General features: G+C 38.1%; 1 protein-coding gene across 1 annotated transcript; it reads right to left on the bottom strand.

The window, feature by feature from the left end:
- Positions 1-7,885: 7,885 nt before the first annotated feature.
- LOC140892951 (zinc finger protein ZAT9-like) lies at positions 7,886-9,090 on the bottom strand. The gene has a single exon (XM_073302014.1). The coding sequence runs from the start codon at positions 9,045-9,047 to the stop codon at positions 8,043-8,045; it is 1,005 nt and encodes a 334-aa protein (XP_073158115.1). The 5' UTR covers positions 9,048-9,090; the 3' UTR covers positions 7,886-8,042.
- Between the last annotated feature and the right edge of the window lie 9,291 nt (positions 9,091-18,381).

Genomic DNA, 18,381 nt, shown 5'->3' with positions numbered 1-18,381 from the left:
ACCAGTCTAGACCCTGATACAAGATTCTTTATTATGTCCGGAACATGGAGGACATCGATGAGAGTAAGCTCTTTTCCCGAAGTCATCTTGATCACCACTTTGCCTAATCCAACGATCTTAGAAGTCGCATTGTTACCCATATAGAGCTCTCGTCCACTTATAGGAGTATACTTCGAGAATAGATCCTTGTCAGCACAGACATGTCGCGTAGCTCCAGTGTCGATAAACCATTCTTTGGGATGATCAACCATGTTAGCCTCAAAGATCACTGCTGACAGATCTATCTCGGACAAATCAATAGGCACAGATTTGTGTTGGACCACATTTGCCCGATATTGATTGTCCTTCTTCGGTAAGCGACAATCCTTGGCCTTGTGGTTCGTCTTCCCACAGTTCCAACATGTTCCTTTCCATTTCTTGTTCTTCCCTTGCTTCACATCTTTTCCAAAATGCTTTCTTTTCTTCATAGCGTTTGGCTCCACCAAATTTGCCTTCGCTTCCATCGGTATCTTACCAGCTTTGTTCTCCGACTTGCGATTGTCTTCCTCAATTCGCAGCCTTACTATCAAGTCCTTGAGCCCCATTTCCTTGCGTTTATGCTTTAAATAATTCTTGAAGTCTTTCCATAAAGGAGGAAGCTTCTCGATTATAGCAGCAACTTGGAAGGACTCACTGATCATCATCCCTTCGGTCATTATATCATGGATGATGATTTGGAACTCTTGCACTTGGCTAATCACCGTCTTGGTATCAACCATTTTGAACTCAAGAAACTTTCCGACTACAAATTTTTTTGTGCCAGCATCCTCGATCTTATACTTTTTCTCCAAGGATTCCCATAGTTCCTTAGCAGTATTGGTTGCAGAATATATACTATACAGTGTATTGTCCAACCCATTCAGTATGTAGTTTCGGCACAAGAAGTCGCTGTGACACCATGCATAGAAAGCAGACCTTGTTTGTGTGTCAGTATCCGGTGCCGGAACAGCAACGACTTCCTTCAGAAACCTCGCAAGATGAAGTGTTGTGAGGTAAAACAACATCTTCTACTGCCATGTTTTGAAGTCAGTACCGGAGAACTTCTCAGGTTTCTTGGCATGGGCAGTAGAAGCAGGGGCCGTAGGTGGTGGCGGCGTAACATGTGGTGGTGGCGTAACAGGGGGCGGTGGTGGGGGCGTAATACTGGCAGATGGATCAGTAGCCATGAAACGAAAATTTTGTATTAAACTTGTAGCGACAAATTTCACCACTTGCAACCACACGATCAAAACAGCGAGCCAAGAGTTTAACTCTTTTTCTTTAAGACAAAATTTGCCCCGCCTAGGTGCTAACGGGATTGTGCAAAGTGTCTCCCAAGATAGAACGCTTTACAACTTTGAGTAGCAGCACTGCAAACCCAAAGAACTTCGAACACAAAGTGCTTTAAAAAAACTCTTTTATGAAGAGAAACAAGAGAGATCATAACTCTCTATGCAAGACAAGAGAAGAAAGAATGAGTGAATTGGTAAGTTCGAATGAATGCAGGGGCTATCTATTTATAGACGTTGGAAAGCTGCCTCGGACGGTTGCACCCCTTCGATGCATGCATGGCCGAAAAGTTGCAATGGTTCGGTCTGAAGAGATGCACCTGTTCAGCCGAAAGGACGCACTGTTTCGGACCAAAAGTCGTGCCCGTTCACACGAAAAGTTGCACTGATTCGAGCTGGATGGTTTCACTGATTCGGAAGCAAAATAAAATATTTAATTAATTTTTGTCCAAAAAAATTATATTTATGTCAAAGCCAGCCCAGCCCACGCCCGTGACCGTGCCGAGCCGGTCGGACGGACGACGGCGGCGACGCGCGCGCGTGTGGCTAATGGTTCGAACCTAGCCTAGACTAGGTCCGCTCCCTTTAACAAACATGGGACGGCGGCGGCGGCGCGCGCACATGTGACTAATGGTTCGAACCTAGCCTAGACTAGGTCCGCTCCCTTTAACAAACATGGGTATCCCTTGGGGCCCCAACCCATTGTCTAAACTTTGACATTATATAGTGCAATTTATTCCCACATTTTATCAATGTGGGACAATGAGCATAAAGCCTCATTCACCATCCATTTGTCCATAACAAATTTTCCAACAGATTTTGTAACTCCCGGTATTTTTAATTACATAAATCCGCCTGCATAATTAGGATATTTAATTAATTAAATTTATGATTTATGGGTTAAATAATTATGTGAATTATTTATGCATGATTTAATTTATTTCTAAGCATTTAACCCATAATTAGTGATTTTTATGATTTTTAGTATTTTTATTATTTAATCGCGTAGACGGGACCGTGGACGGACGAGATGACAACTTTCTAGCCAAATTATTTTATGAGCCTTTTTGGAGCCTTAAAATATTATTTTGAGTTTTATTATCTCAAAATTTTAAGTATTTAATTTTATTTAATTTTAGGGGTCATTTTTATCCAAAAATTAGTCAAAATATTGACTTTTTAGTATTTTTAAAATTCTCCTAAATTATTATTTCGAGATTTATTTTATGTTATCAGATTTCTAAAGTTTAATTAAGAGTTTAAGTTGTATATTAATTATTTAAAACCTTTTTATTTAATTATTTAACCTATATTCTATTTAACACAAAAATAAATCAACCCTAATCTACCAAACCCTTCTAGCCAATTGTTCTCTCCCCCATCAGCCGTCACTTTCATCCCACCTTCTTCTTCATCGATCTTCAACCCTAGGAACTCCATAGAAGGTCGGTTTCAAGGTTCCAAGCAACCCAAGGTCGCCCCGTCGTCCTGAAGTCCTTCCTACGCGTGTTAAATCCATATTTACGGTGAAAGGCATGATTCTTCATTCTCTTTTCTTCTCCATATTAGTATATGCATGTGTGGTCGTGTATACATCAGATTTTCCAAGAATATTTTTCAGAAAGTTTCAATTTTTAATGTTGCACCTTGTTCTTGCATTGTTTTGGGTTTCATACTCACGTTTTCTTGCATGGATGGATCATGGCTGCTGCTCCTTAGTTGGATACATGTATCAAGGTCCCTTGGGTCGAGTCAGGTTGGGGCTTGAGGCTAAGGAAGAAAGGAAACGAAGCCTTTCCTTTCTGAAGCTTCTGTCGCGCAGGTTTAGGGTTCTGGGGAAGAAGGCTGAGATCTTTTTCCTCAGGCCACTATTTTGGGTAAGGTCGGTTGGGTTAGAACCCCCTTTGAGTTTTCTAAGTTTTTGCAGAAGGTTTCATGGGCTTTCGTGGTCGGAGCTTCGAGGACGAATGGTTTTCCCGCAGCTGCTCGGGTCTGCGCGACAGTGCAGAAGGGCCGGGTTGCAGAGCTTCGTTCTCACTCCATAGTCGACGGTTTGGGCTGGTTCTTGGCTTGTTGGAAAGGTCTGGATGTGAGCTAAGTCCTAGGGGTGGCCCTCCGGCCGGTGGGTGGTCGGAGCAAGGAGGCCGCCGGGATTTTCGGTGGCTGCTCACTGTGGCCGAACAGTTTTGGGAAGGGGGGATCGGGCTAGGGTTTTGGCATGTTTCGGGTCGGGTCAGGGGCTCGGGTCGGGTCAGTAAGTTAGTGGGTCGGGTTAAGTGGGTCCGGGTCCAGGTTTGGTGGGCCGGGCTCGAGTCTTTTTATTTTTAAAATATTTTATGAATTAATGGGTTATTGAGTCAACTAAATTAAAATAAAATTATTTGGACTCCCAAATAATTTTATTTGAACTTTTAAAATTTTAATTAAGTTAGTCCATTAAGTTTATGGGCTTTTGGGCCCATAAAAGTTAATGGGCCATTCTTTGGGTTTTTGGGCCCAATGGGCCAGTTTAAGTGTTATTGGGCTTAGTGTAATTTTAATGGGCTTAATTAATTTAATTGGGCTTAGATTAATTAATTGGGCTTAAAGTTTAAGTTACTGGGCTTAAGTATGTTAATGGGCCAGATTTAAGTTAATGGGCTTGAGTGTAGGGCCAGCAGTCCAGAACCATCCATGAGAAAATTGCATGTGTCCTGATTATATATTTAATTATTTTTATGCATTTAAGTTATTTTAATATTTATATGTTAGTAAGAAAATTAAATTAAATATATGAAGGACACACAATTTATTTAAGTACATGCATTCATGAAATCAATTTTTATGCTATGATTTAATTTCTATGGTTGAGCAAATAAAATATTTTAGGTGGAAATTGAAGTAGTGTGGCCATTTATGTATGGGCAGTTTCTGCCATTTATGTATGGGCAGTTTTCTGCCATTTATGTATGGGTGGTTCGCCACCAGCCTCGTACGATGGTTTCTTAGACTGATCAGTCGCACTATGGGTCACACTTACGGATAGGACCATTCGATGTTAAGAAAATAAATGCTCAACAACTCAAGTATGTATGTTATGTATTATGTATTTATGTTTATTTAAGTAAGTTATGTTATGTAATTTTTAAGCATGCTCATTCATGTATATGTATGTATTAGTATTAAATTGTTTTAAATTATTTTGAACCCTTGTTAGTATGCATGTTGGGCCTCTAGGCTCACTACACTGATATGGTGCAGGTGAGTACGTAGAGGAGCAGGTTACTCCTACCGGTGGTGAGGACGTATGAGCAGCGCTGCAGTAGCCCCGTGACCGTGACAGCTTCTGAGTCACCGTGCATGATGTCATGTGAAACATTTTATTATATTTTTAGTGGTTGAGGTTTATGGGAATATTTTATTAAATGTTTTAGTGCATGCACATATTTTAATTATTTTATTTATGCAGTATATTTTTAATTCTAGGGTTGACTCAGATGTTTAATTATTTTAAAGAATGCATTTTTTCTTAAGTATTTAATTGTTTATTTATTTAGTCATGTATTTATTTTAAATATTTTATCCTGTGCATATATGTATGGGCATATATGTACATATTTTATTTAGTAGTATATAAAAAAAAAAAAATAAAAAATTTTCCGCATATTTATTTATTATAGAGTTAGGGTTGTTTCAGATTTCCCCTAAATTGAAAACATTTCCTCTTCATGTTTGCCCAAAATCCAAACTCTAGTACATGAAAACACAAAATCGGTAGGATAGCAACTTGAAGACCCTTACCTCTCTGGAATACGATGATACATATTGTTTGTAGATCATAACGGAGCTCGGTTTTGTTCTTGGCTGATGGATTTTGAGATTTCTCTTTTTGCATCAGATCAATGACTCTGTTTTTCAAAAATGTATTTTAATTGATTCCATCCTTGTAATATATTCGATTTCTATGTGGGTTTTTCTGGCCGTCTTAAAATAATTTTTTTGATGTGTAAATTAGAATCAGCGAATCTTTCTGGTCATCTTAAAATCAACTTTTTTGTATATGTGTCATCGTCTATGAATTTCAAGTTGCTTCCGTCTTCAATTACATTATTGATTTTTATATGTTGTTATTTTTTTTATTTTTGAGTTGAGGGAAGGGATTGTCTCTATATGTTCTTAATTTAGATATCTTGATTGTGTTATAAAATAAACCAGAAGTAGTCCCCCGAAACCTCTCAGTACAATGATAGCTCTCGGTTTTGGATTTTAAAATCTTGAACAAGCACACAAAATTCAACGGACCTACACATGCATGTTTCATCTAGAAAATATCCACTATTTCTTGGCTTTGTTTTGTTTTTGTTTTTTGTTTCTGTTTGTTTTTTGTTATTTGTTACAGAGTTTGATTTTGGGGCAACTGTGAAGAAGAAATGTTTCTAATTTGGGGAAAATCTTCTGCATCGGGTTATAATCCGAGGAAATAGATATGTGAGCTTTATCACCGTCTCTTTTCCATGATAATCTAATAGTAGAGATGAAATGTGAAAAAAAATATGAAGCATTATGTACCATTTTGGTGATCTGAAAACTCGAGGGACTATTTTGAGATAAGCGACAAACAAAATGGACGAAAATGGGCTTTTATCCCGATAGATGCATTTGTGGTTTTTTTTTATATTTCAAATTTTGAATTATAAAACAAATTCACACAATTATCAAATCTTTTAAAAAAAATCTAAAATTGTTTTTAATTGAGGTGTAATTGTTCAAAATATTTAGTTTTAGCTTCTATTTTTTTAAAATTAAATTTATGAAAAAAAATCGACTTGACATGCATGTAACATGTAAAACGGTGAGATTGTGGGAGTAGTAACTAGTAAGAAACATACATACACTACAAATTAATTAAAAATGTTTTCTGCTATTTTTAAAATTTAATAAAAACAAAGTGTTTTTCTTCTTTTGTTTATTAAAAATTATACACGATACCCAAAATAATTATAGTTTTAGGCTCCTCGTATATTATAATATAGTGCATGTGTGTGTGTGTGTATAGTATAGACTAGATACTATAAAATCACTGTTAGAATATTGAATTTTTCGTAATATAGCTTTGGACCCAAATAAATAAACAGAACACAGCCCAAGAAAGAAAAATAGAACTCGTCATTTTCGGCCACGTAAATCTTGGCCCATCTAATTTTATGAAAATTGGGTAGATAAGATGTTGCACTATATGTCATGATTTAATTTCTTTAATTATGTGGGATTTATATTTTTATCTAGACCTCAAATATTTAATTTTGAAATTTTTGATTTACCATAAAAATAATATTATTATGCTGTAAAAAAAAAAATACTATTATTACACTAGCATAAACTCAACCCAAAAATTGATAACTTACACTCTAAAAAAATAAAATAAAAAATGATAACTTACCACATTTGAAAACGAGAGATTAATTGGAAAACTGTTTTAAGGATTTGAATATATGATCATAAGTGGAAAGGAAAGTGAATCTAGTTCTTGTCGTTTCTTTCTAAGCTAGTGTTTGAGAGCTTCTAAGAAACACTTCTCAGTTTTTTTTTAAGAGTTTATAACCAACGTTCAATTCGGAAATTTGCATTGTTAGATTAGCCGACAAATATTTATTTTATTTTGCTTTCAAAAATTGGTGCTACACAAAAATTCCTGTCAAATCAACCAAATGAAAATTTATGTCGGGTATTTGAGAAGGGATCGATACTAAGTAAGTGGCACTAAAATCATGAGACAAATTCATATATAATTTGATGAAATTTATATTTGGCCAAACTAAATTATTTCGTTTCAAAATTGGCCAATAAATCATTTGAGAAAAAATAATCTTCTCGAATGCCCAAGTTTTGAGTTCAGTACATTATTCTTCACGTTGATATATCATTATTATAAATAACTTGGTCGTGCTTATAAATTTGAAAGAAATAGAGTGGAAAGTATGGAGTTGAAAGAGTAAAAATGGCTGACTTGCTCTATATTTGAAGTCATGAGCCGGAAAATTAAAGAGTCGTTTTTGCTATATTCTTTTTAAATTTCTGCTAAAAAAAACTTATCTAGCAAATATCCAGTATACTAATTCAAAACGTTTGAACATCTGAAAATAATATTATTTGCATAAAAAAAATCATAACATTAAAATATGTCATATTGATAAGTAGTATGTGATTTTATGCGTCAATTATTTATTTATTTACTTTAAGACAACGATATATGAGATAAAAAGATATATTGAGAAATAACTATTTGTCCATTCATGCACGTAATTTTTTTTCTTTAATGGAAGAATCGCCGAAACAACCGACTAGTCAACTCTATTCAATCAATTACAAATTGATTCCAACCCAAAAAATTCCACCAAATAATGTTGGTCATGCTATTTCTCATTTTGCAAATTGGTGGTGGACCGACCCAATATATCTTTATACAATTTTTAAATTTTACAGATTTTCTATGTTAATTTTAAAATATTAATTGATACTGCCTATATGAGTATATTCAAGTTCATTGCAAGCAACTAATGTATTGATTACTAATAACAAAAAAATCAACTATACATAAATGAAGTTAATGTTTCTTCATTAAATAAATTTGGCCACTTTGAAACTTAGCATTCATGGGAGACAAATGAAAACAACTCGACACAACTTTTACTTGTCAATCCCACAAATCTTGTTACAAAAAATTCATGTTAAAACCGATTTGAGTTCTACAACAATCTACGCATCGAAAACCGCGGAAACCGCGATTTGGCTCATCTCATCTTCATCACCAAGAACTGGAGCTGGGAGATTAAGATCAATTTTCAAATTTTGATCACCACTAGTCCTTGTCATTGAATATTCAACTGGAGCACTCCCAACAGGCCTAACATTATTATTAATATTTCTTGAAATTCCACCACCAGTACCCCTAGCAAAATGTGACCTTTTATGCCCTCCGAGTGCCTGCCCGGATGAAAACACCCGCTCACAAAAAGGGCACTCGTGTACTTTCTCCTTCACCGCGGCTGAGACGCCACCGGACTCCGCCATCTCCGACGACGAGTGCTCGTTGCTCAATGGGTCGATATGTCTCATTTTCTTGTGACTTGCCATGTGCCCTCCTAGTGCTTGATATGACCTAAACAGCTTGTTACATGTCTCACACCTATATCTCCCTCCAACTTTATTCTTTCTCGTGACTTTCGAAACATCAGAATCTCCGAAAAAATCATCATCTCCAAATTTACATTTTTCTCCACGAAGATTTACTTCGCTTTCATCCCTCACCCACTTGTCTCTAGAAAGCATCATTAAACTATAAGCAACATCTTCTTCCGGAGTAGTAGCAGCACATGGCTTCTTTGCTTCATCGCCCAACTTCGATTTCTTGAATCCAGCGAACTCGGAAGTTGTTGAATCACGAACCCTTTTCGATCTTCTGAAGATGGAATGATCCCTCGATGAATCTGTGTCGCTCTCCGTATCTTGAATCAGAACAGAAGAAAACTCGGGATCCAAACATTTTTCTTCATCGGTTCCATCATCTTTCTGCGACAAGTATTGCGATGAAATCGAAGAATACGACTCAAACGATCGAAGATCATCCATCTTTTCGGGAGCTTGGTGATCTCTTTCTTGTTTCGAAACGTGAAAATTCATCATATGCGATCTCATGTGCCCACCAAGAGCACTTCCATTGGTGAAATCTCTGAAACAGACTTTGCATCTGTGTCTATCCATTGTAGAAGAATGAAAAGAGAAGAAAAATTAATTAATTATAAGCTTGAATGTTTGTGACTGATTAATTATTTTTGTTTCTTGAAAATGTACTCCAGTTGTGAGATTTTATAATGGTGCAAAAGAAGGTCAAATTAATGTCTCAATATTAGAATTTTTAAGGGCATTAATGGGATTAATGGAAGGTTGCCAGAATATTAAACAGGATTTACTATTTATTTTAAAAGTCAAGAAAACTGATAAATATGTTGTAATAGAAAAGAGTCATGAATAATAATTCCATATTAGATAAATGCAACGATTGTACGTAATCAGGACAATAATCTAGCTCATAATAGTGGGGATTCAACGATTTTTATTTGTAAATTTGCTTTAAATTTTAGAGAATAAGGTTACTTTTGAAAATATTATGTGTGAAATTACATATATATATACACACACACACGTATATATTAATATTATTATATTTTTTAGAGAAACTAATTAACTTTACTGCCGGTATATATGTATATATATATAGAAATTTTTAGCTGTCCAATCAATAATGTACAACTCGTCCCCAACCACTAAAACCCGATACTGTGTTTTAGTGATGCGAAAAATAATAATAAAAAAAAACTAAAATCCGATATCGGATTTTAGTGGTCGGGGACGTATTGGAGAAATATTGTTGGGCAGCTGAAAAGTACTCTATATATATATATATATATATATATATATATATATATATAAACCAAAAAAACTCATTTCTCAAATTACAAAAACGTTGCAGTTTTAATTAATAAAAAATCTTAAAATGTATTTTAGTGAATATGTAAATTATCTAAAATTATTATATCTTTTGTGGTAATCCGAATTCCGTTTTTACAAAACATTTCACTCGATCTGTACAAACAATGTCTTAATAGTGCACCTAATGGTGGAAATTTATTAATATATGTGGGGTTCACTGAAAAAAATAGTAGATCCCACATGTATTGATAAATCTGCACCTTTAGATTTTACTTGCGGTAGTGCCTGTACAGGTAGGATCTCATTTGACACTAAATTTTAAAAGTTGTAAAACATGATTAGGAAGTCATTATTAGAGCCGTCAATTTGATTTAGGTCTGTAGGGTTGGTCAGTCCCGCCACACAATTTAAGTGGGTTGGGCCCAACTAAAGGCGGACCTAGGCGAGCCAGTCAGCGCGGGTCGCAGGCCTGGAGAAAAATTTTAATTTTTTTTTACTTTATGATGATATACACATTTTTTTAATGAAAGATGTGAATTTTTTTGTATTAATTACTTTATATAAAATTTACACGTATGAAATCAATAATTAGAAATTTTATTAATGTGTTTCTATTAATATTTATTAATGAAATTAAATTTATAATTAATTATATTGATTTTTATTTGTAGTGAGCCAACCCACGGGCCGTTCCGTCTGTAGTGACCCGTATCCAGAATTAACGATTAATTAATAATTAATCGTGTAATCATGTTTAGATTAAGTAAAACATGATTAAGAAAATTCCAAATGGGTTAACGGAGTCCAGAAATGGATTCAGGACACTCGAAAATGATCGGGAAGGTTCCGAGGGTTCGGATGGTTCGGAGGCTCCGAACCGGGTTAGGAGGCTCCGAACTGGATCAAAGGATCTGAACTCGGATCGGAGGCTCCGAAGATAATGCGTCATGGATGACATCATTGATGGGACTTTGGAGGATCCGAAGTCAGGAACGAGGGATCCGAACCAGTTCGAAGGATCCGAAGTCGAGTTCGAACGACCCGAACTTCGCCTATAAATAGAGGTCCGAAATTTCATTTTCAACTCGCACCTCTCCTTTAGGCCTTCTAACTCAGATCTAGGGAGTTCTAGGCATCCTATTGGGAATCCGGAAGTGGCATAGCGATCCAGGCGTCGTAGAGGAGCTGTGGCCTAGTTTTGAGGCAATTGTCATCAGCGGGCTGACGACGGACGCAGGTATAGCTATTGTCTCCTTAAATTATTTAGGAGTATGCAATAGCTTAGTTAAGGCTTTTAGAGCTTAATTATTGATGCATGGGTATTTGCATTGTAGAGCTGATATAGGCTTGGAACCTAGAGTGGGACTGCTAGGAACTGCCTGTAGTAAGGTACGCAAGTACAGACTGAGATAGCCAGCGGGTTTTGCATACTTATATGTTGCATTTGTGTGTCATATTATTATGCAGCATGTGCATATCATATTGTGTCTGTCCATCTTGAGAGATGAGCCATGTAGGGCCGCTCAGCCCTGTCTGGACGGGTGATGTCTAGTGCCCAGTGAATGACGGGTCAGGGGTGATTAGCATCTGGGGACACAGTCCACGTCCTATAGGAATGAGCAGTGTCGACAGGGTTTGCTCCCCGGGTTGTACCACTCATGTCCTAGGCGCCATTACTGAGCAGTTATATTCAGTTATCCCAGATATGGATACCCTATCATTTGCATGCATCATATTTGTATGTTTTACCCTGTGCTTTCGTATTGAGCTTAGAGCTCACGTCCAGTCTTTTCTGTGTATCTGGATACCCCATTCGACGGGGCAGGTGTAGGTGCAGGATTGAGCACCAGGAGCTTGGAGTAGCCAGCGACCAGTGAAGACAGCAGAATTAGCTGTAGGTTTTGCCTTTAGGGTTTATTTATTCGATTGGGTTGTATAATCGAATTTATTTAACCGGTTGTATTCTGCCGGTCTGTTTTTATTTAAGTTTTCCGCAGCGATTTATTTAATGCATGTTTAATTATGCTCTTAAACTCTGATTAGCTAGCGGATCCGGGTAGGGTCGCTACATTTATTGGTATCAGAGTATATACATGCAAGAGACTTGGGATATAGTAATGAGACTTTGGGTTATCCTTATAAGATTGATGAGACCTTGGAAGAGGTGATGATGCGGCGATTAAGTTGCCCAAATACTATCATCATCGGCAGGATTTCTAAAGATTTGGCTTAGGGGATTCCAGCAAGTGCGGATACGAGCGAGAAATCGTGCCCGAGTTTTCAAGATTTCTACTCAGGTGGATCCTAGTTTTGGATCGAGTACCGGATGTTAGAGGCAGTGGCAGAGCATTGGATGGGACGCACTTGATGCTTGCATCTGTATCGTCCATACCATGATGACACTACTCTGAAGATTCTCCACTAGTAGTTGGAGAGATTGTCAGATAGACCTTTACCAGAGAATGTCTCGAGTGCCTAAAGCATGACAGGTTTCGAGCGTGAGGTCTTTAACCTCATGCAGTACATGGTTTTGCCGGTATGCTGATATCGATACGTTCGGTAGGCACAAGGGAAACTTCATGTTCAAAAGCATGATTTGGCTACAAGAAGAAAACTGACGATAGATCGTGAGCAAAGGAGGTCGACCGACATGCACTGACGCAGAGCATAGCTGGTTAGCTATCACGAGCCATTTCTCCAGAGTTCTTCGTAGGAGGACATGTAGAGAGACTTGGTCGGGAGTATGCTTGTATCGATGCGTGTGTCGATTAGAAGCTTCATGCTCAAGGAACAAGACTAGTACGATGATTTAAATACTGGATTGATGTAGTTGTAAACAGTATTTCAGTTGTAATGAATCATCATACTTTGGTTGTATCATTTCAAGTTCGATTGTACATTTTATTGTATTTTGAATGTTGTATGTATTACATGAGATTGTAATAAAGAGAATTGTACATAACTTGAAATAAATGATACATGTTTTATTTATCCAGCAATTCGTGAATGATTGCAAGTGATTTTGCTAGGATTGACATTGTTTTAGTTGATTAACGTTCAACTATTGCAGCTCATGGGATTGGAGTGGGCCGACTGTGACTGTTTGACTTGCGGTTAGTCTAGGCATTTTCCTAGGATTGACCTAGTTAGTCGGTAGGCTAAGTTAGTGCCAGCGATGAGTGGACTCATCTAGAGGCATTAAGGGTATTGTTCGGTTTCGAACATTTGAACTTTGTTCTAGGTTGTTTCCTTAGAACTGACTGTCTGACCTTTGTTAGGTTGAGGCTTGTGATGATAGGTTTTAATCGGGATACCAGGTCCAGTATATGCCGAGAGTTGTGGACTATGACCAGGACTAGACGTGATGGGGCGCGATCCTATGCCAGTATGACTCTGGGAGTCTTTGTACTTCAGAGGTTATCTGGGAGCCATGTGCTTCAGGAGATGGCGGTGGGAAGGCTACTCAGTCTAGGGATTTGGTGACAGTCACGACGAGGTATGACCTTGGATTAGATATCAGGTTTGATATCGATGGTTTGATATCGTCTGGTGTGCCAGAGATATAGTTTGAGTATTCTGCTGTAGGAACCAGTCGTGGAGGGATTTTCTTGACAAGTGTGTACTCTGAGCAGATAGGTTTTAACCTTTGGGTTACTGCTAGACGTGCGGATCTAGTAGATTCTGCCAGCGATGGCTATGGGTTGTCATCAAAGTTGTGGTTAGAATTTCCTTGTGATAGGAATTATCCAAGATACTGGATGGAATTTTGTTTTAAGACTTAGACTCGAATACGAGGACTACTCCTTGATGATTGGCTTCATCAGTATTGGATTATATCAGACGTTGAGGATTGTACATGACTATTTAAGATGTGGGGAAGCATGGCCTATGACCGTGAAACCTTGGTGGTTGTCCAGGTGGGCTATTGAGGTAAGCTACCTTTGAAACGACCCTAACTCTATAAATATAAATAAATAAATATATATATGCGAATTTTTTTTTTATTTACTTACTATGTAAAAATATGTACATACATGCCCATACATATATGCACAAAATAAGTAGTTTTTTAAAATAAATAATTTGAATAAAATAATGCAACAATTCGAAAATTTAATATTGCATAAATTAAATATCTGAGTCATGCATTTAATAAAATACTGACAAAAGAAAAATAAATTAAAGTTTACATGCACTGAAAATATTTAAATAAAAACATACAATAGTGTCAATTACTGAAAATAAATAAAAATGTATAACATGATAAAATATTCGAAACATGCATATAGACTCAAACAACGGTCATGGGGTCACTGCATGTCCGCTCATAGGTCCTCGCCGCCGGTGGGTACTACATCCTCCTCTACGTACTCACCTGCACCATATCAGTGTAGTGAGCCTAGAGGCCCAACATGCTAACATAACAAGGGTTTAAAATAATTTAAATCACTTTAATACTAATACATAACATATACATGAATGAGCATGCTTAAAAATATCATGAACATAACATAAACTTAAATTAGACTTGAATATCATAATAATACATAAACATTGTTGAGCAAAGTATTTTCTAACCTCGAAAGGTCGTATCCATAGTGTAACCATACATACATTAAATACTGATCAGCGTGGTAAACCAACGTACGTGGCGGTGACGAATCACCTCTTAAATTGGCAGTAAACTGCCCTTCAATAGTTCACATATGGGGACGAATCCCCCTTAAATTGTCACACTACTTCAACTTCCAACATAAAATTATTTCCTTATGCTCAACCTTAGACATTAAATCATGCATAAAAATTATTTCATGAATGCATGTACTTAAATAAAATGTGTGTCCTTCATATATATTTAATTTAATTTCATACTAACATATAAATATTAAAAATAACTTCCATGCATAAAAATAATTAAATATATATTCAGGACACATGCAATTTCTCATGGGTTGTACTGAACTGCTGGCCCTAACACTCAAGCCCAATTTCTTAAATTCTGGCCCATTAACACTTTATTCTGGCCCAATGGGTATAAAAGCCCAAAGACTGGCCCAATAATTTCCATGGGCTCTAAAGCCCATAAAAAATTAGTGGACTAACTTAAATTAATTATTTAAGCTCACTAAGAAAATTAAATATAGCCCATTAATTTAATTAAACTAATTAGCCCAATTAAACACTTAAACTCATTACTTAACTTAAAAATAAAATACCCGAGCCCAACTAACTTAACCCGGACCCGGACCCAAATAACTTAACCCACTTACTTCCAGACCCGACCCGGACCCATAACTCGACCCGGACCAACTCTGGAACCCTAGCCCGATCGCACCCTAAGCCCTAATCTGCTGCGGTCGTGAGCAGCAGCCGCTCCTTGGCTGCTGCCGGCCTGCTCCGGCTGCCCCTGGCCGGAGCGCCGCCACCCAGACGTAGCCCACGTCTAGGCGGTTCGAACCTTGCCCTTGACCCAGCCCCATGCACCATAGAGCCCTTAGCCGAACCCCCCTTCCCCAAACCCTAGTCTGCGTATCCATGGGAGGCCGTCCGACTTTGTGGCTTTCCTGGGCTCGTTTGGCTCGAACCACTCGAGCCATTCGAGTCCAGGTCACTCACACACACCCTCTGAACACCTACCAGCAGTCATACGCAACCATGGCTAAGAAACGTGAGCATGACAATAAAAAACACACGATAAGTCACAAACTCCATGAAAGCCGAAACCTTTTTCTGAAAATCTTTAAAGTTTTCGATGCATACACAATACACACACTATAATAGCTGATAGGTACGAAAAATAGGGAAGAAAATCATGCCTTTCACCGAAGTTGAAGAGAAAAGAAACGTGTATAACGATTTCGGGACGACGGGGCGACGATGACACAACTTGGAAGCTTAAAAATCGTGGCTATGGAGTCCTTAGAGATGCTAGCCGATGAAGAAGATGAAGATGAAAGGAGGCGTCGGCTGATGCTTGGAGGCGTGAGGGTTGGGTAGATTAGGGTGTAATTAATTAAAATAGAGTTTTGGAATAATTAAAAATATTAATAAGAATTTTAAATATGAAATATATAACTTAAAAGCTCTAAATAATATTTAAAATCTGATAACTTTAATAAAATCCCGAAATATATAATTAAGGGAATTTTAAAGATAGTAAAAAGTCATTATTTTGGCTTATTTTGAATAAAAACGGACTCCTAAAAATATATAAAATTAAATACTGATAATTTTGAGGAAATAAAACTCAAAATAATATTTTTGGGCTCTAAAAATGCTCATGAAATAAATTGGATAGAAAGTTGTCATCTCGTCCGTCCATGGTCCCGTCTACGCGATAAAATAATTTAAATACTAAAAATCATAAAAATCTCAAATTATGGGTTAAATGCTTGAAAATAAATCTTAAAACATGCACAAATAATTCACATCATAATTTAACCCATAAATCTAAAATTTTAAATAAATAAATTTTCTAATTATGCATGCGAATTTACGTATTAAAATACCGGGTGTTACAATTCTCCCCCCCTTAAATTGGATTTCGTCCTCGAAATTAAAGTACTTACCCGAACAACTCCGGGTAGCGAGTCCTCATGTCTGCCTCGGTCTCCCAAATAGCTTTCTCCTCCGAGTGATTCAGCCACTGGACTCTGACCATCGGTATGACTCGCGTCCTAAGTCTCCGCTCCTCCCTAGCCAAGATCCGTACTGGCCTCTCCTCATAGATCAGGTGGCAACTGCAAGGGCTCGAAATCCAACACATGCGACGGGTTAGAGACATATCTCCGAAGCATGGATACATGGAAGACGTTGTGCACTGCTGCAAGCCCTGGCGGTAGAGCTAAACGGTAGGCCAACGTGCCAACTCTCTCCAAGATTTTGAATGGCCCTATATACCTTGGATTAAGCTTCCCTCTCCGGCCAAATCGTATCACTCCCTTCATAGGTGACACTCTCAAAAACACGTGATCACCTACTGCGAACTCCAACTCTCGTCGTCGAGTATCTGCGTAACTCTTCTGATGACTCTGAACAGTCCTCATTCAATCCCGAATCTGAGTCACAATGTCAGCTGTCTGCTGCACGATCTCAGGACCAAGTAAAATCCTCTCACCAACCTCATTCCAATGCACAGGAGATCTGCATCTCCTCCCGTACAATGCTGCATAAGGAGCCATACCTATAGACGACTGAAAACTATTGTTATAGGTAAACTCCACTAACGGCAATCTCGTCTCCCATGAGCCCTGAAAATCGATGACACAGGCTCTCAGTAAATCCTCAAGAATCTGTATCACCTTCTCAGACTGTCCATCTGTCTGGGGATGGAACACTGTACTGAACAAAAGTCTAGTCCCCAATGCAGTGTGCAAACTCTTCCAAAACGCAGATGTAAATCTCGGATCTCTGTCTGATACTATCGACACTGTTATGCCATGCAGTCTAACAATCTCCTTTATGTAAAGCTCTGCATACTGTGTCAACGAGTAAGTAGTCCTCACCGGTAATAAATGAGCTGACTTGGTGAGTCTATCCACGATCACCCAAATAGCTGTGCAACCTCCGGCACTCCTCGGTAAACCAACTACAAAGTCCATCGTAATGTTCTCCCATTTCCATTCCGGAATAGGAAGAGGTCTAAGAAGTCCTGCTGGACGCTGATGCTCAGCCTTGACCTGCTGACATGTCAAGCATTTTAACACAACTCTCCCGATGTCTCTCTTCATCCCGGGCCACCAATACAATAGCTGCAAATCTCGGTACATCTTCGTACTTCCGGGGTGAATGGAGTACGGAGATGTGTGAGCCTCTGCTAGAATCTCAGCTCTCAACTGATCGACGTTCGGTACCCACATCCTACCACGGTACTGAACAATGCCATCCACAACTGTATACAGAAGACCACCCTTGGCCTCATCTCTCTGTCTCCAACGCTGCAACTCCTCATCTGTAGACTGTTCCTCTCTGATCCGATCCCGTAGAATCGGCTGCACCGTCAACACTGACAAGCTCGGTGCATGATCACTCGAGTAAAACTCCAAATCAAACCTTTGAATCTCATTCTGCAGTGGTAACTGCACTGACAAACACGATACCACTGACGACTTTCGACTCAAAGCATCGGCCACTACATTAGCTTTACCTGAATGGTAGCTAATGTCACAGTCGTAATCCTTCACCAACTCCAACCATCTCCGTTGCCTCATGTTCAACTCCTTCTAAGTGAAGAAGTACTTGAGGCTCTTGTGATCAGTGAAAATCTTGCACTTCTCGCCATACAGATAGTGCCTCCAGATTTTCAAAGCGAAGACCACTGCTGCTAACTCCAAGTCATGTGTCGGGTAGTTCTGCTCATGAATCTTCAACTGCCTTGACGCATAAGCAATAACCTTACCACACTTTATAAGTACTGCGCCTAAACCTAGCTTAGATGCGTCGGTGTACACCACTAACTCCTCGTGTGGTACTGTCATCGCTAAAACCGGTGCAGTAGTGAGTGCTTCCTTCAGCTGATCGAAGCTCCTCTGACAGTCTGAACTCCAAATAAAATTCGCGTTCTTCGTGGTTAAGGAAGTCAAGGGTACTGCAATAGAGGAAAAAC

Source organism: Henckelia pumila, chromosome 3, assembly GCF_033568475.1.
Source record: "Henckelia pumila isolate YLH828 chromosome 3, ASM3356847v2, whole genome shotgun sequence".
NCBI classification, from domain to species: Eukaryota; Viridiplantae; Streptophyta; class Magnoliopsida; order Lamiales; family Gesneriaceae; genus Henckelia; species Henckelia pumila.
Note: the sequence above shows the minus strand (reverse complement) of the source record. Positions and strands in the feature narration are given on the sequence as shown.